Genomic DNA, 21,074 nt, shown 5'->3' on the forward strand with positions numbered 1-21,074 from the left:
GTGGTCCTTCGGAAGGTCCTTCGGCATCATTGCTTCGCTTGGAGGCGCCACATGCTGTTGTTGAGGCTGTTGTTGAGGCTGTTGTTGAGGTTGCTGCTCTGTCGTCTGGGCGTTGATGAGAGCAGAGCTCGAGAGCAAGAGGAGCACAGTGCGGAAGAGCATGTTGAGTCGAGTGGGTCGAAGCGAGGCAATCGAGATCTGAGCTCTCGTCTCGTTGACCAAAACGACGCGCAGGTCACCTCCGATCTGGCATGAGCGGTATGGAGTTTGATGGGTTGCTGACAGTCGACGACCAGCGATGGCTCTCGACCACTTCTTGGCTATGAGTTTCTATCATCACTTTGAGTTTGCACTTGCCCTGATGAAGCCGACGACGATCTTTGCGACGCTCTGTGTCCTGGCGGTTGCGGCTGCCGAGAGCAACGCGCCGCCGACGGAAGCCGAAATGTCCAAGCACAAGGAGATGCAAGACGAGTACGAAGGGTACGGCGGGCACGAGTGGTGCCGCCGCCATTGCCGCTGGCATCCGGGGTTTGGCACGCGCTGCTTTTGGCGCTGCTGGTAGTTGCATCGTAGCGTTGGTGATAACCAATTCTTGAAGAGAGAGCACCTTGGCCACTGGTCTAAATGTATGTCTTGACCAGAATGCTACCATGAGGCGAGCCAAGTAGACCGAGCTTGATGGCTATGATTGCGAGAAGCTTAAAGTGCTGAATGAGCTGAACCCAGATGCGAGAGCTCGTCGACGCTCGTGTTCGCACACGGCTCGTGTTAAAGTTGCAAACAACACTATTTCAATATCACCGATATAGTCTACGCCTGCATGGAGCTGGTTGACGCACTCACCCGACGGTACGACCATGCGCCAGCGTCGGCCCCAGTTGTCGAGCATGACGTGCTAGCGAGGGTACTTGACTTTGCGCGAGCGCATCCCGAGCTGCTGCCCATTGACCTCGCGTCGCTCCATCGGCGGCTCGCCCTGCCTGTCGCGATGGCCGACCTCGAGCGCTCGCTCGCACCCGCCGTGCGTACGTCCTGCCTCTCGCTCTGGACGGCGCTGATTCTGTCAGTAGAGAGCGGCGCCGTCACCTTGCAAGCGTTTGGGCACTGGACGTTCCTCACGCACGTCGAGTCGGCGTCGCCGGCCGTCGCGGCGCCACCGCCGCGTCGAGGCTATTGCCCGGCCACAACGCGCGCTGCGTGTCGGCGCACGTCCGCCGGCGCCGCGTGCAGCCTCGTCCACTTTGTGCCCATTGTAACCCGCAAGACGAAGGCGGCGCTCGGCGACTGCAAGTACCTCGACACGTGTCGCCGTCTCGAGAGCTGCGCGTTTGTCCACTACCAGGTCGAGGATGCATGCGCACCGGTGGCTGCTGCGGCGCCACCGACGACGGCCATTGCCATCGCATGTGACGTGACAACCTATGACGTGGCGCGCCTCGGGACGTTTGACGCGATCGTGATGGACCCGCCGTGGGAGATCAACCTCCAGCTGCCCTACACCACCTTGTCGGACGAGGCGATTGGAGCGCTGGCGATTCCGGCGCTGCAGACCGCGGGGTATTCCCCGCTGTATGAGCAAATGGGCTGATGGACAATCGGCCGTAGATGGATCTTCCTCTGGGTCGCGACGGGAAAGCTCGTGGTCGGCCGGCAGCTGCTGCGGCAATGGGGCTACACTGTCGTCGACGACATTGTGTGGGTACGACGATGACGCGCCGTGTCCACGGCGTGACGCAGCGTGTTTTTAGATCAAGATCGATCAGCTGCAGCATGTGGCCCACCAAGGCCGGACAGGCCATTGGCTCAACCACAGCCAGGAGCACTGCCTCGTGGGTCGGAAGGGGCTCGCGCCGTCGGCCGCGCGTCTCGACTGCGACGTGATCGTGGCCGCGCCGCGTGAGAACAGCCGCAAGCCCGACGAGCTCTACCACCTCGTCGAACGGTAGCCACTTGTATTCCTCTTTCTGTAGCGCTGAGGATTTTATTGTTGTAGCGTGGTGCCAGCCGGGAGGAAGCTCGAGCTCTTTGGCCGTCGGCACAACCTGCGCGACGGCTGGACAACTCTGGGCGACCAGTTATAATGTCCTTGTACTCTCTAAATGTAGTAGCTTTAGCTCTTGCCTACATGCCTCATGACGTCGTTGGACCGTTGGGCCAGCTGGCACCGACCGACGTCGGCAAAAAGGACTTGGCGTCGGGCAACGCGAGGAGCGAGAGAGCTCGGGCGCGCGGGTCGTAGCGCACTTCGTACGCCGTGTCGTCCGGCACCTTGTCCTCGAGCCACGCAAACACGAGCTTGGCAAAGCTCAGGCACACGTTGGGTTGCTACGACTTCCTCACGCATTTATCGAGATAGAAAACGAACGGTACCCAGTACTTGGCGCCAAAGGCCGGCAGCTGCGACGTGGCAAACGTCTGCTCCTTGACGAGCTTGCAGTCGGCGCTCCGGAAGCCGCAGCGGATGCGCCCGACGCCCACGAGGTACGACTGGATCCAGAACGCGAGGCACTTGTAGCGCTCGAACGAGAATCGGTCCTTGCTCGTCTGCAGTAGCTTGTACGTCTTGAGCTCCACGTAGTCGCCACGGCCGTCGACACCGTCCAATTCGGCGCCGACGAGCAGCTGCGTGGACCCCAGCAGCATGGCAAAGACACCGCAGTACTCGCCTCGCGGCCCGTGGCTCGCAATCGCCTCGTACTGTCGGCCTGCGTACGCGCCCTTGGCTTGCGCGGGATGCATGACGCCGTCGGCATCGCGCTCGTGCTGGATGTTGAGGAAGAGCGTGCGCCCGCGCCGCTGCACGTGGAACACGTACGGGCTGTTGCTGTTGTACGGCGTCTACGTCGCCATCCTGACGTCGCTGATCGATGAGGATATTGGATGATATACGCCCAAGATCTTGTTGAGGTTGTTGCGGAACGTCACTACGTCGATCGCGGCCGGGAGGCGGGGCGGCGAGAGGTGCGCGTCGGCGTGGTGCGCCTCGCGGTTCGCTGGCAGCATGGCGTCCAGGATCGGCTGCAGCGACGGCGATGCGTCCTCGCTCGGCTCGACATGATGGCTCTCAAAGCCGTCAAGGAGGTTGGCGCCAATCTATCCAGAAGCAATCGCGCAGGGTCGTCGTCGAAAGGCGTCTACTTTGGCGGGCCGCAGCTCTTTCTAGGACGATCGTCATGAGGCGCCGCAGATGAGAGCTATGGCGTCCGCACCAGGCACGCGCGGTCAAAGGTGAGGCGGCCGTCTGGATGCAAGCTGTACCCGCTCACTTGCTCGGGCTGCGCACCGCGTTAGCAGGCACGCGACCGAGGGCGTCCTACCTTGGAGAGGCGGATCTTGTCGTTGGCGAGGAGCGCGCTTGTCGATGGCACGTGCAACACATGCAGGGCGCGCGGCCGCTGCATCTGTGGGCGACGCCATGAGCCAGCGCGAGTCGCCGGGATCGTCGTACCATGGAGGCCATTCGCCAATCTCGAAAATGGACAGCAGGTGCACAACGCAGAATAACGCACCCATTCTTCCGAACGAGGTGCTTCTATCGAAGTCAAACTTCAACTTCGTCCATCGCCTCAACACCACTTCCGTCTCGTGGTAGCACATCCTGCAAGACGCAATAGACCTGTGGCCAAGGTGTTCTCTCTTCAAGAATTGGTTATCACCAACGCTACGATGCAACTACCAGCAGCGCCAAAAGCAGCGCGTGCCAAATCCCGGATGCCAGCGGCAAGTGCGTCGGCACCACTCGTGCCCGCCGTACCCTTCGTACTCGTCTTGCATCTCCTTGTGCTTGGACATTTCGGCTTCCGTCGGCGGCGCGTTGCTCTCGGCAGCCGCAACCGCCAGGACACAGAGCGTCGCAAAGATCGTCGTCGGCTTCATCAGGGCAAGTGCAAACTCAAAGTGATGATAGAAACTCATAGCCAAGAAGTGGTCGAGAGCCATCGCTGGTCGTCGACTGTCAGCAACCCATCAAACTCCATACCGCTCATGCCAGATCGGAGGTGACCTGCGCGACGTTTTGGTCAACGAGACGAGAGCTCAGATCTCGATTGCCTCGCTTCGACCCACTCGACTCAACATGCTCTTCCGCACTGTGCTCCTCTTGCTCTCGAGCTCTGCTCTCATCAACGCCCAGACGACAGAGCAGCAACCTCAACAACAGCCTCAACAACAGCATGTGGCGCCTCCAAGCGAAGCAATGATGTCCAAGGACCTTCCGAAGGACCACTCGGCTCACGAGTCGGAGCAAGAATGGGGTCGTCGTGGTGGCGTCTGGCGTGGTGGCGGTGGTGGCTGGCGTGGTGGTGGCTGGCGTGGTGGTGGTGTCTGGCGTGGCGGTGGTGGTGTCTGGCGTGGTGGCTGGGGTGGTGGCGGCTGGGGCGGCGGTGGCTGGAACGGCGCTGGCTGGGGCGGCGCTGGCTGGGGCGGTGTTGGCTGGAACACTGGTGGCAATTGCGGCTGGAACGGCGGCTGGAACCAAGGCTGCTGGTAGACATCAAGGCTGCTGGTAGACCACGTCCTAACCCAAGCTTGAAATAAAGTTGTGTTCCCGCCACGGGTGCACATTCCATGCAATCGGTGCATCTTTCCAATGCAGGTGCGTTTTGGACCTGAACGCGGTCTTCGATGCAAACTGGTTTCTTATTGTGTTTATACACTAGGCCGCAGTCGACGTGGGCGCGCCCTTGGAGAGGACGGCTGTCGTTGTTGCGCGTTGGATCGACTTGCGGCGGGCGCTCACTTCTTCGTGCGTCGAGAGGATTTGGCCGACGACAAACTTTTGGCGCCGGAGCTGCGCGCGCACGTGACGTGGCATGTCGTCGATGCTGCTGTTGATCGCATAGCGCAGCGTGAAGAGGCCGCCGGCAACGCCAAAGAAGACGCCGAGCGTACTCAAGCTCTTCTGGAGCGACGGGAACGTCTGGAGCACGAGGTCGGTGAGGTCGGACGTCGAGACAATCACCCACGCGTTCGTGACGATCGCGATCGAGACAAAGACCTCGAGCACGTGCACCCACTGGCCGATGGTCGACGCGCCGCTGGGCCGCGGGCGGCGCGCGAACCGGCTGAGCTTGCTCGCGTCAATGCGAATCTCAAAAAAGTTGTTGAAGCACGACATGATGGGCGCGAAAGGGCACGCGATGACAAAGAAGGTCGAGTAGCCAAACTGGATGATCATCTCGAGGTAGTCGTCAAACGTCCCGCGCCAGCCGTACGTGGGCATGAAGAACTGCGTCTCGACGGCCGAGATTTCCGGTTCGTCCTTGTCCTGCTTGGAGACCCACTCGTGCTGGACCTTCTCAACGCGGGCCCAGAAGAGCGGCACCACGAGCTCTTGGCAGTTGCCCATGACGAGCTGCGAGCCATAGACGTAGACGAGCGAGATCTTGAGCTCGCCCATGCAGTCGTTCTCTTGGCAGCCCTCAAAGTTCTCCTTGAGAAAGGCCACGTAGAAGAGCAGCGCAAAGTTGTTGACAAACTGGAAGACGATGGCCTTGCCGATAAAGTGGTTTTCGTACGCCGTGTCGGTCCGGTGGTTCTCGTACTCGTTGAGACTCCCACTCACATTGTTGTAGAGCTGCGAGAGCATGAAGATCTGGATGACGTTGGCCATGGCCGCGACCTCGGTGCCAATGTTGACGGTTCCAAACTGGAAGAACGGGTTGTTGTGCAAATGCATGCGCAGCCAAAAGATGATGGCGACGCAGACAAGCACGATGCAGATGAGGATCGCGAGGATGAACCACGAGTAGAGGAGGCGGAGGCGCCGCTGGCCGTCGTTAAAGTAGCGCATGCGCGCGCCCGTGATCGGATCGCGCATGAGGTCGCCTTGGAACTGCGGCCGCAGCTGCTCTTCCTCGTGGTACTCTGACATGCCCCACTGCAGCGCAAAGACCGACTGCTTCCGGACCCAGTTCTTCAGAAAGAGCGTCGCCCAAATGATGATGAACGTGCCGTACACTGGCACCGAGTAGATCTTGACCCAATCGAGCTCCGACTTGGAGATGTTGTAGTGGCTGTGCACGGCCTGGACGACGACGACGCTCAGGCCCGCGACGGACGACAACGTCAGCCACGTCGTATAGTGTCCGAGGTACGCAAAGTACAAGGCGATCTTGACGCCAAAGTACGACCGAATGTCGCCGATCGGCTGCAGCAGCGACCACTTCCAGCGCGCCCAGAGCTCGCGCTTGGCGTGCTCGTCGTGCAGCGGAAAGTGGCCCTTGATCGCCCCCGAGAGCACGAGTCGCTCCAAGTTGAGCCCCGCGCCCGTCTCCGAGTCGGTGATGATGCTCTCGAGCAGCGTGATGCGCTGCGTGCTGCTAAAGAGCTGGTGCGGCGCGCTCGCAGAGGTGGTCGCCGGGTACTGCATGTACCAGTGCTGCAGCTCGTCCTTGGCCTGGTACGACATGTGCATGTACTCGTACGGCGCGTACCGGAAGCGCTTGGCGAGGCTCCGGAAGGCCGGGTTCGGGTTCTCGACGTGGAACGGCTGAATGTCGATGAGCGGGTTGGCGATCGTCGCCTCCAAAAGCCCAGTGATGAGATGCGGCATCGGCAGCAGCGCGTCCGACGTCGTTGCGAGCGGCGTCATCTCGGCGCGGAGCTCGTTCGCGTCGGCGGCGATGTCCTGAATCGTCGCGAGGAAGATGTCGAGTTCCGACTTGAGCCACACGCTCGGGTTCGAGTATGGGAGGTCCTTGCCGTGCCGGAGGTGGTCGCTGAGACTCCAGAGCTCGGGCAGCGGCAAGCTCAGCTGCAAGAGGTGCTCCATCTTGGCCAGAAGTGGCTGCAGCTCGCCGTAGACGTTGGTGAGGTGCGTCATGGTCGTCCGGAGCTCCTTCTCGACGGCCTCGGTCTCGGCGCGCTCGGCCTTGTCCATGTTCCACTTGGGCTTGGTGATGATCGGCAAGAGCGTGAGCTGAATGCCGAGCTCGCGCGCGGCTTGCGTCAGCGTCACCGACATGTTGTGCAGCACGTAGGGCACTTTGTCGAGGACGCCTTCCATGTTGGGGTCCATCGAGAGATGCACGAGCGCCTCGAGCGCGTCTTTATGTCCCTCGAGCGTCTCGGTGGCGGCTTGCCGCTTGGTGAACTGCGTGTTCTCGATCTTAAAGTGCTGGAACCCGACCTTGATCGACTTGTCCATGTCGGCCATCGCGCCGACGACAATGTTGAGCTCGAGCAGCAGCTGCGACCACGACTCGATCGGCCGCGACACGTCGTGGTGCTTGCGCGTCGCGAGCTTCTTGAGCAGCAGCATCTCGGCGAGGAGCTTGCCGACGTGGATCGTGTCGATCTCGGCCTCGAGGCCCGAAATGTGCTTGGCGAGGCGGCCCCAGACCGTGCGCACGACGCCGGCGCGGGCTTGCGCTTCCATCTCCTGCGCGTTGAGCAGCATCGGCATCTTGATGCGGTCGGCCTCGATCTCGAGGCGCTGCCGGCTCGCGCGGACCTTGCAGAGCACCATGGACGGAATGTACGAGCTCACGATCGCGGCCGAATCAAAGAACTGCACTTGGAGCCCGGCCTTGTGGAGCTTGAGCAGCATGTCCCGCATCGAGAGCGACGACTCGAGTTTGCCCGTGAGCGGGTGGAGCTTGGGCGGGCGGCGCACCTCCGGGTTGGGGAACACGATCGCATAGTCCCAGCCGTACCCATCCTGCTCTTCCAAGTCTTCTTGGCTGCCGCCAAAGATGATGGCGTGCATCGCCTTGTCCCAGCGGTACCCAAGGTGCAGGACTTTCGACACGTAGTACTCCTGGCGCTCAAGCTGCACGCGGACTCTTGACGGAATGTCGTTGATGCAGACGCCAAAGACGGACGAGAGGCCGTAGAGCACAAGAAAGAGGAGCCCGATGCAGAGCCAGCGCGCTTGCACGTAGTACATTTCTGGCATATGGAACGTGTCGAGCGCGGCTTGCGCGAGCTTGGCTTTGGCGACGATCGCCCACGCGTTCGTGCCAATGGCCAGCGTGCAGAGGAGCTCGAGGAAGAAGGTCCAGAGCCGGATCTGCTGCGCCGAGCGCGGGCTTGGGCGCCGGAAGAGCGTCGTGAGGTGCACGCCGTGGGCGCGGATGGCCACGATGTTGTGCACGCACGCCATGAGCGGGAGGTACGGGCACGAGACGACGAAGAGCGTCGCGTAGCCAAACTGGACGACCATGTGGAAGTAGTCGTTGAAGAGCCCTTTCCAGCCGTAATCGGCCAGTTGGAACTGGACTTCGACCGCGAGCCGCTTCGTCGGGAGGCCCACCGAGCCCGAGATCGGGAGCGTCTCCAACTCGTCGTTGACGGACGAGCCGTTGAAGAGCGAATTCAGATGCCGGCGGGCTTGCCAGCGCTTCTTGGTTTTGCAAAAGAGGTGGCGGCCGTACGGCAGCAGGACAATCCAGACGTTGTGGACCACGAGCTGCGCGCCGTAGAGGTACAGCATGTACGTCTTGAGCTCGGCGACGGCCTCAATGTCGGGGCCGGCGTACTGGACGCGGACGCCTTCCACGTGCGTCTTGACAAAGGCCACGTACACGGGGCCGGCAAAGTGGTTGACGAAATGGAAAACATGGCTTTGAGGATGTACGCTTGCTGCGCGGTCGCCTCGGCGTGGTACACCTCGTAGTCGTTGAGCGTCATGTGCAGCTTGTTGAAGACGTACGTCCAGAGGTAGATCGAGACGACGTTGAGGAGCGCGACGAGGTGCAGCTCCCCGCGGAACGCAACCTCGAGCGTATAGTTGCCCGGCACGTGCCATGCCATCGCGGCCGGCGAGAGCTCGGCGTGGTACCGAAGGTAGAAGAGCCCGCCGACACTCGCCAGGACGCACGCAACCAGCAGCAGCAGCACGAACATCGAGACGACGCGGCGAAAGATGAGCGACGACGTCGAGCCCTTTGGGACGTGCCAGTTGCGCTCGTCGTCAAACGACGGCTTGTCGTGCTCGGGCGCATGGTAGTCGGCCATGCCCCACTTCATGCCGAGGACCGCGAGCTTGCGCTTCCACATTTTGAGGAAGAGCGTCGACCAGCACACCATGAAGAGCCCGAAGAGCGGTACGAGCGGCGTCTTGCCCATGAAGAGGAAGCAGAGCCCAAAGACCGACGGCAGCAGGAGCCAGCGGGTCATATGCGCGACGTACGCGAGGAAGAGCGCGACTTGGCACCCAAAATACTCGCGCGTCATTTCGATCGGCTGGTGCGTGAGCCAAAGCGACGAGTTCCACATGTCGCGGATCTCGCGGCGCGTCTCGTCTTCATGGAGCGGGTAGGCGGCTGCGATCGCGCCCGTCTTGAGGAGCAACGCGAGGTCCAAGCCGGCGCCGAATGGACTCGTCATGATGCTTTCGAGGAGCCGGATGCGCTTCGTCGTCGGGAAGAGCGGCGAGTGGTAGAGACACTGGATGTTGTCCTGGTGGTGGTAGTGCATGTGGATGAACTGGTACGGCTTGTACTTGAACTTGCGCAGCAGCAGCGTCATGCGGTCAACCCACGAGTTGCCATTGTTGTGCGACGGGTTGCGCGCCTCGCCCGTCTCCTCGGCCGCGAGGTCGTCGAGCTCGCCCGCGTCAAAGAGGTCGAAGACGTCGACGTCTTGGCCGGGCTCGTACCGCACCTTCTTGAACGTGCGGCGCGTGGTCGACCGCTTGCTTTCCGCGGGCAGCGGCTCAAAGCCCTCGCGCTGCATCTCGGCGATGCGGTCTTCTGGGCTCTCGATGTGGAAGCGCACTTCACCCTGCTTGGCCATGCGCTCGAGCTGGTTCTCGACAAGCGGCAGCGCCATGTGCACACGGGCGGCCTCGGCCTTGAGGCGATCGAGCGTCGCGCGGATCTTGCAGTACACGTACGGCGGCACGTACTTGGTCGTCGCGGCCGTCGAGGACGGCGGCGGCGTCGACTTGGAGAGCTGCGTGTCGAGGCCGGCCTGCCGCAGCTTGGTGAGCACGTCGCTCATGCTCATGACGCCGGCGCTGCCACTCGCGGGACTCGGCGGCGTCTCGCCGTTCACGGGCATGCGCAGCTCGGGGTTGGGAAACACAATGACATAGTCCCACTCGGGCGACTGGCTGCGGTACGGCGGCGGCAGCGGGCGCAATTCCGGCGCAGCCGCGTCGTGCGTCGCGCCACTCACGCCTTGGCTCGACTCGTTCCTCGGCAGACTCTTCATCGAGTGCTCGTGCAGCATCGAATCGTCGATCGACGACGGCGGCCCGTACTCGCCGTCCTCGCTAATGGGCGCCGAGAGGAAGCGCTTGAACTCGGGAATGTCGGCCGCGCGGGTCACGAGGCTCGGCTTGGCCATGTTGGGCACGGACGAGTACTTGGAGAGCTTCGGCCGTGGCGCCGGCGGCTTGGCGACGTCCCCGACCAGCGGCGTCGACTCCATCGCGCAAGCAGAGAGCGGGTTGTGACAGTCGACGAGTGGCCTCGCCTCGTATCCGGACGCCACTCAGGCACGGTATCCGGATATATCGTCCTCCTCCAAGAGCCCCAGCGCGGCCCTGGACACCACCCGTCGGTGGCAAGAAGGACCGCCGGCGACGTCAAGAACGTCGGTCGACGCAGCGCGAGCAGGGACCGTAGGGCGGCGCGAGGCCATGGAGCCATGGGCGCTCCTGCGTGGCTATGGCCAACGGGTGCGAGCTGCTCCATGTCACTGCGATGTTGCGACACGCCCGACCAGGCCGAGCTCCTCGGCCGCTCTTTGCTACAAGAACTGACGACCACGGTAGGTGCCTTCTTGGACGCTATGATACCGGTACGGTAGACGGCGAGCGTGTAAATCAACTTCGCCCAGCCCACTCGCGCCACTGCCGCGCCCATCAACGCATGGCACGATGATTGGCGTCCTGGCTTGGTCGAGGATGGCAGATGCCACGAGCCTCCCTCGGCAGGGTGCTGCTTTGTGACCGCGTCTTGCATTGTAGAGGCAGCTTGTCCAAGGCGTCGGCTGACTGGTCCATTGCATCGTTTTGACGACGAGGCTGCGAGGACGGGGCTGTGCACCCAATGCAAGCTCTTCCCATGAGAGTACAACGGCCCTCATAACGTCGTCGCTACCGCCGCTTTGGCTGCGTCGATGCCCGCAGCGATTCGTGGCTTGAGGAGCTCCGCTCGTTGGTCGGCAGGGTGTTGATAAACGTTGCAACACCAAGTGTTTTCCCATCATCGAGCACTGTACTGGTAGTGTACTACAAGCAGTCGGTCGCGCCAGACCGGTCGATTCCGCACCAGTCGAGTCCACAGGTTCAGGGCTAGAGCACTGCGGCAACCTGGTTGTTGGTGAGCGGCTATGCGTTTCTCGACGATGCTCTGTTTCGAGGCTCGTACCGTCGACGCAGTAGAGTCGTTGGACTATGTCATTTGTCCAACGGTGTTGCGCCGCCCGCGTCCAAGGCGCCAACGCACGCGACCCTCGACAGCCTGCATTCGACAGCAACAATATCCCGATCGTGTTAGTACAGACGTCGACGGCGGTACAGTGGCGACCGCGGCGACGAGCTACGCGACGATTCGTCCGACGATGACCGAGGCTCAGACCGGCCGTCGGGCGACGATGGAGGTTCGGACCGGCTGTCGGGCGACGATGGAGGCTCAGACCGGCCGTCAGGCGACGATGGAGGCTCGGACCGATCGTCATCATCGCTCGTGTCGGCCGGCGCCGACACGGGCCCAATATAAACATAGTCTGCGCCTCGCGCGACCCGGTCATAGTAGCTCAAGAGCCGCGCTCGGGCGGCTTGCATGTTGCGATGTCGGTCGTAAAACGCACGCAGCGCCTTCTCCACGGCGGTTGGCGCGTCCGACTCGAAGTTGTGCTCGCGCAGAAGAGCCCAGTAGTCTTGAGCCAGCACCACTAGTACGCGGTAGGATCAGAGGGCCATCATGAACGCAGGCAAAGACGAGACGTACCGCCGCAGAGTTTCCCAGAGCCGCGCACGGCACCGAGCTCGACCTGCTCGACAAGCCAGTCGGGCATCCCTCGGTGCGTGAGCCCGGCGCTCGTGAGGACAAAGATGCCATCGACGCTGTATCGTTGCGGACGGAAACCGAGCGAAATGAGGCGGTGGCCTCTGCAGAGCTGGGCGTGGAAGGTGTCGGGGACCTTGTCCGAGGCGGCGGCGCCGCCAGGAAAGGCCATGAGGAACGCGCCGTGCTCGCCAAAGGCCACCGTCGCGTTCGGGGCCATTTGCGACTGGAAGAACGCCGACGTGCGCTTGGACCAGCAGTGGGCGCCGGACCCGTCGGGCTTGGAGCCGCTAATGTACCACTCGTCCTTCGGGCCGAGGGCCGCGTGCGTCACGTGCCGGCCTTTTGCAATGCAGTTGTCGATCTGACGGTCCATGTCGTCCGGCAGGTGCCGCACGATGCGCTGCGTGAACGAGCCGTCCCACTGGGCTTCGTTGAGCACGAGCAGGTAGTACTCGCCTTGCAGCACAAGCAGCGCCTTCTGGCCCGCGGGCTCGGTGGCGAGCCGCGGCGGCCGCGACGTATACAAGTCGCTTCGTGGCACCGAGAACCAGCCCTTCGCGACCCGCACATGCACCGTGTTGCGAGCGTCGTCAATGGCGTAGCTCTGGCAGGCTACCACCGCGCGCGCCTCCATTGTCTCGACGATCCCGCCCACGCGCGCCAAGGCGTTGGTCGACACCTTCGTCGTCGCATCGAGCTTGAGAATGTACCGGCCCGTGGTCAGCGGGAGCTGCTGCAGCTGCGCGAGACGCACCCACTTGGTCGTGCGCTCGAGCCGCGCAAACGCTGGCCCGCTCGCTGGTCTGACCACGAGGTCCGTCGAAACGACCGTGCCGACGGCGAGAACGTCGCCGACGGTACTTGCGGTCGGCTGCGCCGAGACGCGCGTCGGCTGCAGCACCTTGTACACCTGGACGCCGCGCGCGACGTCGACGCGCGTGGCCATGACCACGCCGTGGCGCGCCTCGTAGACGTAGCGCGGCTCGCCACTGCCAAAGCCGAGCAGCCGCAAAAAGATGACATTGTCGGCGCCATACTCGCGCCGGTTGACGACGACCAGCTGCCCCGGCGGCAAGATTTGAGGCGCGCCGTTCGGCAGCATGGCGCGCTCCGTGTGCGCTGGAATGCGCGGCTGCAAGCACAAGTGGATCGGCTCGAGAAGCTGGTAGACAAAGTAGCCATCTTCCGGCAGCGTTTCGGACGGCCGCCGAAGGCTATTGCTTACAGTGCCTCTTCCGGAGCAGGCTTCCTGGATGGCTTGCTTGAGCGTGTGGTTGGGCACGACCGCCGCCGACGCGACAGGCTGGTTCGTGACCGGGCTCGTCAGCCGCTGCTGAAACCAGCGTAGGATTTCGCTGCGCTCGTACGAGTGGCCGTCGCCCGCGACCACGGGGTCTCGCATGACCTCGCGCGAGATGGGGCAGACGAACGACGTGAGGTGCATCGCGGCCAAGTGTAGTCGTCCCAACCCACTGGCCTCAGCCACCAGGGTCCCAACTGGCAATGTTCGGATATGTGTATGCATTCTCAGAGGTTTTCGGGTTGCCCGTCGCAATGGCTCGGACAGGCGTCACTGCTGCGTGCTCTATCTGCCAGTACAGGCTGTACGAATCCATCCACGCCTCCGACGCGGTCTTCCCGTGCGCAAATCGTTGCCAAGACGATGCCAGAAGTTGGTGCCGGCTGCTCTGCCAGCATGCCACGTCATAGGCGGCATAGTGGAACACAATGTATGCAGGCCGAAAACCTGGAGCGGCAACCCAACGTAGCCAAGGAAGTACCAACGGCTCGCGACTCGGTCGCCGCTTCAACCGACTGTGGCGACCTTGCACCGGTCGAAGAAAATACGGTAGCGACTAAAGATAGCCAGCACGCTGTGTGTCATTGACCCTTTGACACGGATGGACGCAGACGATTCGTTCGATAGCCCCCGCGGAAAGCTTATCGCGGGCCATCGGCGCGGCCACTCGATCGTCGTTGGCGGCGCGATGGAGCGCCACAAGCTGCAAAAGGAGCACGAGGTGCGCGCCGGCGTGGCTAGGTAGCTACAACACCGTGTCTAGGTGCAGCGGCTGCAGAGCGTGCTCGAGAAGCAGACCAAGGCGCTCGAAGAGTCCCAAGAAGAGACGCAGCTGGCCGCTCGCATTGGTCAATCGCTCTTGCTTCAGAAGCAGCAACTCGACTATGAGATCGAAGACCGCGTCGGCAGTGTGCGTTCCATTGCGCATTCGATGACGCAGTCTTCATACTTCCAACTTCTGTAGCTTACGCAGCGCTGCGAGGAGGCCGAGACCCACGTCAAGGTACTCTCCTTCTTGCGCTTGCACGCTTTGCAATAGCACTAGAGCCTGAACGCCAAAGTCGCCGAACTTACGGCCAAGTACCGAGCCCTCGACCTCCAGCACGCCACGGCTCTCCACGAGCTCAGCGCGGCAGACGCCGGAGCTGCTACTGCAAGGTTCACCGCCCCGCTTCGAATCGAGGAGGACGCATACTCCTGCTGCCGTAGATGCGCAGCCAAGGCCCTTCGCGACGAGTTGGCGTCGGCCAAAGACGACACAAGATCCCTGCGACGCGCGCAGGACGACTTGCTCGAAGAGATTGCCGGGCTTCGCGAGCGCAACATCGCACTTGTGGCCGAGACCAAGCAGCTCCACGCGAACCGCGTCGCGCTGGAACAGCACTGCGACGACGTACGATTCTTGCATCCTATGCCAGCGCTGCAACGGATCGTGTAGCTGCGCGACGTCAACCACGAGCAAGCACAGCGCGTGCGTCAGCTGGAGGAAGCACATGCGATGGCACTGGAAGCGCTCATGGACGTGCAGCCCAAGTTCAAGGCGCTTCAAGCCGACCACGCGCAATCCGTCTCCGAGTTGCGGCTGCTCGTACGGAGGATGCGCTGTCACGGATCTCGACTCTTCACTCGTCGCGTAGACAGAGCAATTCGAGACGACACGGGACGACGCCGAGTCGGCGGCGGCGCAGGTGCATGCGCTGCGCGATGACCTCGCCACGCTCACGGAGCAGCTCGAGCAAGAGAAGCGATTGGCGCACGATCTGCTGCTAAAAACGAGGTTGGACATATTGTCTGTCGTGTGCAAGACAGACCGTACACCGGTGCTTAGGAGCTGGTGGACACCATTGCGACCGTTCCAACCCCAAAGCACTCGCGCCAGCCGAGCGAGCTGTCGTCGCCGCGTGGCCACACGCGACAACTGAGTGGCGCGCACAGCCGGCAATTGAGCGACTTTGATCTGAGCACGATGCTGCACCAAGAATCGGCGCTCGAGCGACGCCGGGCCGAGATTCTCAAGCGCGGGTCGCTCTTCCACGAGCTCTCGATTGAGCTCGAGAAGGAGTTTGTGAGGGCCAAGCAGTCGCCTGCCAAACTATTACCCCCCACAGCAAATCCGATGTCGGCCTGTGCCACGTGTCCCCTGCTCATGCAGCGCGAAGCCGCGCAGACGCAAAAGGCAACCAAAGCGGCGAGAAATGGCTTTTTTCACGACCACGATAGGTGGCCTCGTTGTCGCTCGAGGTGCAGCACCTCAAGCAGCGACTGGCGACGACCTTGCCACCACCAGCGACCGTAAAGGCCAAGGACGACGATCTTGTCGACGACATTCTCAAAGAGGTCGGGTGCAGCATGGTCGCGTTGGTTGGTTCATTTTCGACTCTTAGTTTTTCGTGCTCACGGCCGCCGCCATCAAGATGAACGGCGCGGGCTTGGAGAACGACCGCTGCAACATCAGCAACGAAGTACGTACTGGTGTCGATGACATGGCGTGACTCTTCGACGGACAAACTAGGTCTTGTACGAGAAGGCGATCCAAGCTGGCGTGACGTTTGAGCGCTACTACGCGTGGATCCAGCACGAGCTGGAAGGCAAGAACGTCCCGACGCGCTATCCTCGCCGACGAGTCTAGTGCGCCTGTCTTCAACACAGATGGATAATCCTTTGCAACTGCGATGCGAGAATCCGAGAGTAGACAGACGGCGTTGACGGTACAGAGGCAGAGAAGACTGAGCGAGTGAGCACTCGAACAATCGATGCCGATGCATCTGAGTCGCATCGCACAAGCTACTGCAAGGTAGCAGAATCTCGGCGCGTCGCATTGGGGTGCGTGGTGTCGTAATAGGCCTACCGTCCAAGAAGTCAATAAGAACTTATCGGTGGCCTTTCCAGTACTCGCGCAGCATGTTGTTGAACACTCTCTGATCTCATCGAGATAAGGAGGCAGAGATCTCATAGACCCTTCCTTCCACTAGAATGTGTGCCAAGGTACCAGACGCAAAGGGGCGGTGGTACAGTACGTGTGAAGGGCGGCCCTACCCCTGGAATCACATGCAGGCAAAAGAAAGGTTATGGGTGCACGTGCAACGACCTTTGAATCTCGTCGAATCAGACTGGTGCATCCGGTATGGATCTAGGTGGGAACCGCACAGCAGAAGGCGAGGACCAGACGGCGAGAATCTGAGATTTCAATCGCCTGTCTGCATGCACGATCGCATACACGTCTTCACCCACGAGAGGTATGCCTGCATACAGCGTGATACTGAATCGAGACGACGTCTCGTACGGCTTAAACCTTGATAGTTAGTAGGTGTTTGGGGGTTGACCGAGCCGCTCGTCGAGACAAATGGTCGACAGGCGCCAAACGAATCTTGATGTTCTGGCACACAAAGACGGAGGCATCGGTTGTTCACGTGAACGTGGGGTAGCCAGCCTGCGCTTGTCTGCATATCGATGAGGGAATCCAACTCAGACGCCAGCACTGGCCTGGACGCTGCGTGAGCTCATTCTCGCATTGACCACCAAACCAGCATGATGGCAAACAACCCTGCTGCCTCCGTGCACACGCCCACGAACGACGAAGCGCTCATCACGGACGCGCCCGTGGCTCGCCACTCGACGCGCCGCCGCGGCTGGCTGCTCCTGGCCTCGCTCGTGATCGTCGGTGCCGTCGTTGGCGCCGTCGTGTACGTGGCCTCGCCGTCGTCGTCGACGACGACGTCGACGTCGGCCACGCAGCTCTTGGCGGCGGACGAGCACTCGACCGCGGTCAACCTCCCGCAAGTCATCATTGCGGCGCTTGAGGAAAACAAGCCCAACCTCGCGCAGCTCGTCAAGGACAACGTTCCGGCGTCCGCGGGCAAGTGCAACGAGAAGAACCCACCAAGCCGTGCAAGGAGATGGGGTACCTCTACAACGAGAAGGGCTCCAACTACAAGGCGCTCGCGCGCTGGATCTCGGGCCTCAACGTCATCCGCTTCGAGCAAGTCGAGCTCACGACGTCGGCCAACGGCACGTTGAGTCTGCGCTTGAAGGCGACGTTCCCGGCGCTCCCCGCGAGCCTCCGCATTGACGGCTGCCTCGGGTCGCTCTGCTCCAACATCGCCGACGACACCAAGACGTGCTGCGGCACGGAGAAGACTGTGACGCTTGTCGCGTCGATTGGCTGCAGCGAATCGTTCCCGTTCCTGCGCAACGTCCAGTTTACGACGGCGACGATCACACCGATCATCGTGACGGTCAAGGCGCTCGGGCAGACGATCACCAAGGACCTGACGCCGTCGATCGAAGCCAAGTTCAAGGAGGTCGTGACCGGCCAGGGCTTGGAGTACGCCAACACCAAGCTCAAGGAGCTCTTCGGCGACGCTGTCCAGTGTGCGCAGTAAGCATCCCCTCCGTATGTGTGTTGCGTGAAACGTCCAACGCAAGTCCCAAGTGCAATGTCAAGTTCCATCTCGTACACCTCGTACAATAAGAACACCAATTTGACTGTCCTGAGTGCACACGTCTCGACTCTCTGCAGCGCGTCCCTGCATCCAGAGCTCATGGACACGACGCCTCGCGCGTCGCCCTGACAAGAGCCGCGTATCTATCCACCACCAGTGATCCACCACATCGGTTTCCACGAACCGAAAACAAAGAATTCTTAGAGCCGCATCGAGGGAACGTCCATGACCTGTTCTGGGGATGGATGATGATGACACAGTGATGACGCACGCGCCTTGCGTGTCGACGACACGAGACCCATCCCGGGATGGGTGCCATCCGTTTGCAAGTTGGCAATGAATGCCTAGTATGGTACCTGGATAGGATGCGGCCGATGGTCTACTATGGTTTGCTAGAAAATGTGGACATGATTTGACCAAGGAAACCGACGGCCTTTCTTGCGCGCGAGGGATATGCACGTTGGTTGAAGGCAACCGAGCGCGTATCGACTACGCTTTAGTATAGCGTCCCCTTGTGCGAGAGACCTGCGCAAAAGGTCCACAAGAGAGACGAGGTGCGCGGTCCGCGTCGCTGGCACCGCAGGGCGGGGCATACAAATTGCCAGTGAGCGTGGCGCGACAGAAACGTGGGCTGGAGCCTTGCATGTGATTGGTCAAAATTCGAGCGTAGGTGGGGCAACTGTCTCTCGACCATCCTTCATCGCGGGCGCTGATTGGCCATTATTGATGATATATAGCCAATGCATACGCGTGGGATGGACACGAGCGGTCTTTTCGGCCAATCGGTGGCCCGCTAGTGTAAACAGCGCGTCCGCTCGCCATGTTTTTCCATCCGGCGACGAAGAAGAGAGGAGGATGATGACGAAGGCAGCGTACGAGGTCGACACGATGGTCCACCGCGACTCGCTCGGGGACCTCCACGCTGTACAGGCCTGCCCCAGCGGCCGCATGAAGATGGAGGAGCTCTTCCGGCAATGGCTCTCGCTGGAGGCGACCAAGGACATGATCTGTGGCCTCGTCGACGACGTCAAGAGCGGCCGCGAGGTCGTCGTGCCCACAGCCCACACCAATGTATCTATCATCGGCGGCCTCGCCCAGACGACGAGCAACCCCGCAGACCCGTGCCGGTCGCCGAAGCGGCCGCCGAACCACAGCCCGGCCATGGGCCCGAGCCGGCGAAAAGGCTCGGCCGGCTCGGTCGAAGACATCAACATGGGCATGCCAGAGCCGCTGCAGCTGTCGCTGCCCGAAGACGCAGAGGTATGATCCGCGGACCCCAAATGAGCACATGGGCAACGCGTGTTGTAGAGTGACATGTCGGCCATGATCCCGAGATTCTACTTTCCCAAGGAGGGCGGTCGCGGCCGTGGCCGCGCCTACTCACGCGACCGACTGGACCGAAAGGAGCGCGATATTGAAGAGCGCTTCCGACAGGCCGGCGCTGGCCCCGATGGCATCACCGTCGACAGCTTCGTCTCAATCACAAAGGATCTCTGCGGCTTCCCGAGCTTCTTCAACCTCCCGCTCTTCCAGCGGATCCGCAAACTCATGCTGAACCTCGATGCACCCGAGGACGATCTGTCGGGCCGACTCTTGACGCTCGAGATGTTCCAGACGTACTGGGCGAAGGAGATCCAGCCCTTTGACAACATTGAGCGCTTCTTCCGCCTCGTCAAGCAGCCCCAGAACGACTACATTGAACACAGTGACTTTGCTCCGTTCCTTCACGGTACACTTGTCTTGCGTCTCGCATCTCATACGTGGAGCTAGAGCTCCTCAAGTACCACCCGGGCCTCGAGTTCCTCTCGGGTACCCCCGAATTTCAAGAAAAATACGGTAAGCGCCCGTCAAACTCGGTCAAACCGCTCACGTGTCGGTAGCGGCCACCGTCGCCGTGCGCATCTTCTACATGGTCGACAAGGACAGCAGCGGCCGGATCACGCTCCGAAAGCTGCGGCGGTCCAACCTCGTCGAAGCGTTCAACGTGGTCGACGAAGAGGAAGATATCAACAAGGTGCGAAGCCGCCATGCGCCTCGTAGCTCATGGGACTCCTAGGTCAACGCGTACTTTTCTTACGAGCACTTTTACGTTCTCTACTGCAAGTTTTGGGAGCTCGACACGGACCACGATTTCCTCCTCTCGCGGGACGACCTCATGCGCTACGGCGGCCACGCGCTCACGCGCATCATCGTCGACCGCATCTTTGAGTTTGGACGCCGACCCTTTGCGCGCATGCAGACGCTGTCGCCGGACGAGAAGCAAAAACTGAGCTACGAAGACTTCATTTGTCCGTCCATCTCGTCCGCTCCATCTCGCTCGCTCATGCTCTGTCTTGTGATTAGATTTCATGCTCTCGGAAGAAGACAAGGGCAACCCCGTGAGCTTGCGCTACTGGTTTGAGCTCATCGACATTATCGGCGACAACGTCATCCGCGCCGACGAGATGCGCGTCTACTATGACCACCAGATCCACCGCATGGAGTGCTTGGGCCAGGAAGTCGTGCCGTTTGAAGACATTATGTGCCAAATGTATGGAGCCGTGGCGATAAGAATGCGATCTGATTGCTCGATAATCGTCGTAGGTCGGACCTCCTGCACCCGGCGATCGAAGGCGACTTTCGCTTTACGGACTTTACGCGGCCCGACAAGATTCGGCTCTCGGGCGTCTTCTTCAACGTGCTCTTCAATTTGAGCAAGTTCATCGAGTTTGAGCAGCGCGACCCGTTCCTCTTGCGGCAGCAGATGGCCGAGCCCGAGCTCACGGACTGGGACCGGTACGCGCGCGCCGAGTACGCGCGACTGGCCATGGAAGAGGAAGGTCGCGAGAACGACACGGCCATGGAGATTGACACGATGGACGGCTGGTACGGCAGCGACGACGACGTCGACGTCATGGGCAGCACCGAGGCGCGGGCATCGGCCGAAGCGCCGTTTTAGACACGACACCATAGAGACGACGGTTATTCTACTATATAAACAAGCAGGCTACTAGTACTGCTTCTTGTTGCGCGTCTCGTTGCACTCGCGCAAGAGCTTGACGACCGCTTGGCACTTGGACCAGTTGCGGTCGTACTCGGCGAGGCAGTCTTCGAGCTTGTAGTACTCCTTGGCGCACTTGTTGCGCTCAATCAGATCTAAGACTGAAGGTGGCATTGGCCAGGATCAAAGCGTCGACTACCTTCGATGTCGTCAAAGTCGCTCTTGCTACCGAGATGCTGCGGCGGCGGCAACACGGTCGGCGGGCGGTCGGCCATCGTGACGCTTCTTTGGCCAACGTCAAAAAAGGCAAACTGAGGCGGAAATCGGTGCCGTCGCTTCAATTCGGACATGTCCTGAAATACACTATTTCCGTACAAAGGCAGCTG

The 21,074-nt window shown here is 61.2% G+C and overlaps 9 protein-coding genes across 9 annotated transcripts; 5 read left to right on the forward strand and 4 right to left on the reverse strand.

Annotated features, from left to right (window-relative positions):
* Window positions 1–361: 361 nt before the first annotated feature.
* On the forward strand, window positions 362–2,127 carry SPRG_03347 (hypothetical protein; the record flags this gene model as incomplete). Its single annotated transcript, XM_012341924.1, has 6 exons — window positions 362–561; window positions 907–1,028; window positions 1,074–1,560; window positions 1,609–1,702; window positions 1,752–1,945; window positions 1,997–2,127. 6 exons carry the CDS (start codon window positions 362–364, stop codon window positions 2,082–2,084), a joined length of 1,185 nt encoding a protein of 394 aa, XP_012197314.1. The 3' UTR covers window positions 2,085–2,127.
* On the reverse strand, window positions 2,078–3,405 carry SPRG_03348 (hypothetical protein; the record flags this gene model as incomplete). Its single annotated transcript, XM_012341925.1, has 6 exons — window positions 2,078–2,328; window positions 2,374–2,841; window positions 2,893–3,096; window positions 3,142–3,162; window positions 3,213–3,278; window positions 3,321–3,405. Coding segments are annotated over 6 exons (1,039 nt in total), but the record flags the coding sequence as incomplete, so codon positions are not given.
* Window positions 3,406–4,078: 673 nt separating this feature from the next.
* Window positions 4,079–4,492, forward strand: SPRG_03349 (hypothetical protein; the record flags this gene model as incomplete). The annotated part of the gene is made up of 2 exons (XM_012341926.1): window positions 4,079–4,177; window positions 4,211–4,492. The coding sequence occupies 2 exons, from the start codon at window positions 4,079–4,081 to the stop codon at window positions 4,490–4,492; spliced, it is 381 nt and encodes a 126-aa protein (XP_012197316.1).
* A 118-nt stretch (window positions 4,493–4,610) lies between these two features.
* On the reverse strand, window positions 4,611–10,380 carry SPRG_03350 (hypothetical protein; the record flags this gene model as incomplete). Its single annotated transcript, XM_012341927.1, has 2 exons — window positions 4,611–8,496; window positions 8,529–10,380. 2 exons carry the CDS (start codon window positions 10,378–10,380, stop codon window positions 4,658–4,660), a joined length of 5,691 nt encoding a protein of 1,896 aa, XP_012197317.1. The 3' UTR covers window positions 4,611–4,657.
* A 1,042-nt stretch (window positions 10,381–11,422) lies between these two features.
* SPRG_03351 (hypothetical protein) lies at window positions 11,423–13,469 on the reverse strand. Its single transcript, XM_012341928.1, has 2 exons — window positions 11,907–13,469; window positions 11,423–11,850 (listed from the first exon to the last, which is right to left on the reverse strand). Exons 1-2 carry the CDS (start codon window positions 13,408–13,410, stop codon window positions 11,450–11,452), a joined length of 1,905 nt encoding a protein of 634 aa, XP_012197318.1. The 5' UTR covers window positions 13,411–13,469; the 3' UTR covers window positions 11,423–11,449.
* Window positions 13,470–13,867: 398 nt separating this feature from the next.
* SPRG_03352 (hypothetical protein) lies at window positions 13,868–15,895 on the forward strand (the record flags this gene model as incomplete). Its single annotated transcript, XM_012341929.1, has 11 exons — window positions 13,868–13,987; window positions 14,030–14,176; window positions 14,231–14,269; window positions 14,312–14,424; window positions 14,476–14,659; window positions 14,705–14,854; window positions 14,904–14,954; window positions 15,095–15,331; window positions 15,487–15,603; window positions 15,651–15,728; window positions 15,779–15,895. The coding sequence occupies 11 exons, from the start codon at window positions 13,868–13,870 to the stop codon at window positions 15,893–15,895; spliced, it is 1,353 nt and encodes a 450-aa protein (XP_012197319.1).
* Window positions 15,896–16,794: 899 nt separating this feature from the next.
* Window positions 16,795–17,648, forward strand: SPRG_03353 (hypothetical protein; the record flags this gene model as incomplete). The annotated part of the gene is made up of 2 exons (XM_012341930.1): window positions 16,795–17,106; window positions 17,151–17,648. The coding sequence occupies 2 exons, from the start codon at window positions 16,795–16,797 to the stop codon at window positions 17,646–17,648; spliced, it is 810 nt and encodes a 269-aa protein (XP_012197320.1).
* An 881-nt stretch (window positions 17,649–18,529) lies between these two features.
* Window positions 18,530–20,704, forward strand: SPRG_03354 (hypothetical protein). Its single transcript, XM_012341931.1, has 7 exons — window positions 18,530–18,968; window positions 19,017–19,437; window positions 19,479–19,544; window positions 19,589–19,722; window positions 19,765–19,996; window positions 20,052–20,238; window positions 20,292–20,704. The coding sequence occupies exons 1-7, from the start codon at window positions 18,564–18,566 to the stop codon at window positions 20,644–20,646; spliced, it is 1,800 nt and encodes a 599-aa protein (XP_012197321.1). The 5' UTR covers window positions 18,530–18,563; the 3' UTR covers window positions 20,647–20,704.
* Window positions 20,664–20,996, reverse strand: SPRG_03355 (hypothetical protein). The gene is made up of 2 exons (XM_012341932.1): window positions 20,888–20,996; window positions 20,664–20,843 (listed from the first exon to the last, which is right to left on the reverse strand). The coding sequence occupies exons 1-2, from the start codon at window positions 20,961–20,963 to the stop codon at window positions 20,698–20,700; spliced, it is 222 nt and encodes a 73-aa protein (XP_012197322.1). The 5' UTR covers window positions 20,964–20,996; the 3' UTR covers window positions 20,664–20,697.
* Window positions 20,997–21,074: the final 78 nt, after the last annotated feature.

Source organism: Saprolegnia parasitica (genome assembly GCF_000151545.1).
Source record: "Saprolegnia parasitica CBS 223.65 unplaced genomic scaffold supercont2.8, whole genome shotgun sequence".
Classification (NCBI taxonomy): domain Eukaryota; phylum Oomycota; class Saprolegniomycetes; order Saprolegniales; family Saprolegniaceae; genus Saprolegnia; species Saprolegnia parasitica.

Bases quoted from the DNA above. Each gene is read 5' to 3' on its own strand.
- SPRG_03351 (XM_012341928.1), bottom strand. From the start codon at position 13,410: ATGCACCTCACGTCGTTCGTCTGCCCCATCTCGCGCGAGGTCATGCGA. The intron at 11,851-11,906 runs GTACGTCTCGTC...ACCGCGTACTAG, and splicing joins CTCTGGGAAACTCTGCGGCG to TGGTGCTGGCTCAAGACTAC.
- SPRG_03354 (XM_012341931.1), top strand. From the start codon at position 18,564: ATGATGACGAAGGCAGCGTACGAGGTCGACACGATGGTCCACCGCGAC. The intron at 18,969-19,016 runs GTATGATCCGCG...CGCGTGTTGTAG, and splicing joins CGCTGCCCGAAGACGCAGAG to AGTGACATGTCGGCCATGAT. The intron at 20,239-20,291 runs GTATGGAGCCGT...TAATCGTCGTAG, and splicing joins GAAGACATTATGTGCCAAAT to GTCGGACCTCCTGCACCCGG.
- SPRG_03355 (XM_012341932.1), bottom strand. From the start codon at position 20,963: ATGGCCGACCGCCCGCCGACCGTGTTGCCGCCGCCGCAGCATCTCGGT. The intron at 20,844-20,887 runs GTAGTCGACGCT...CTTCAGTCTTAG, and splicing joins CGACTTTGACGACATCGAAG to ATCTGATTGAGCGCAACAAG.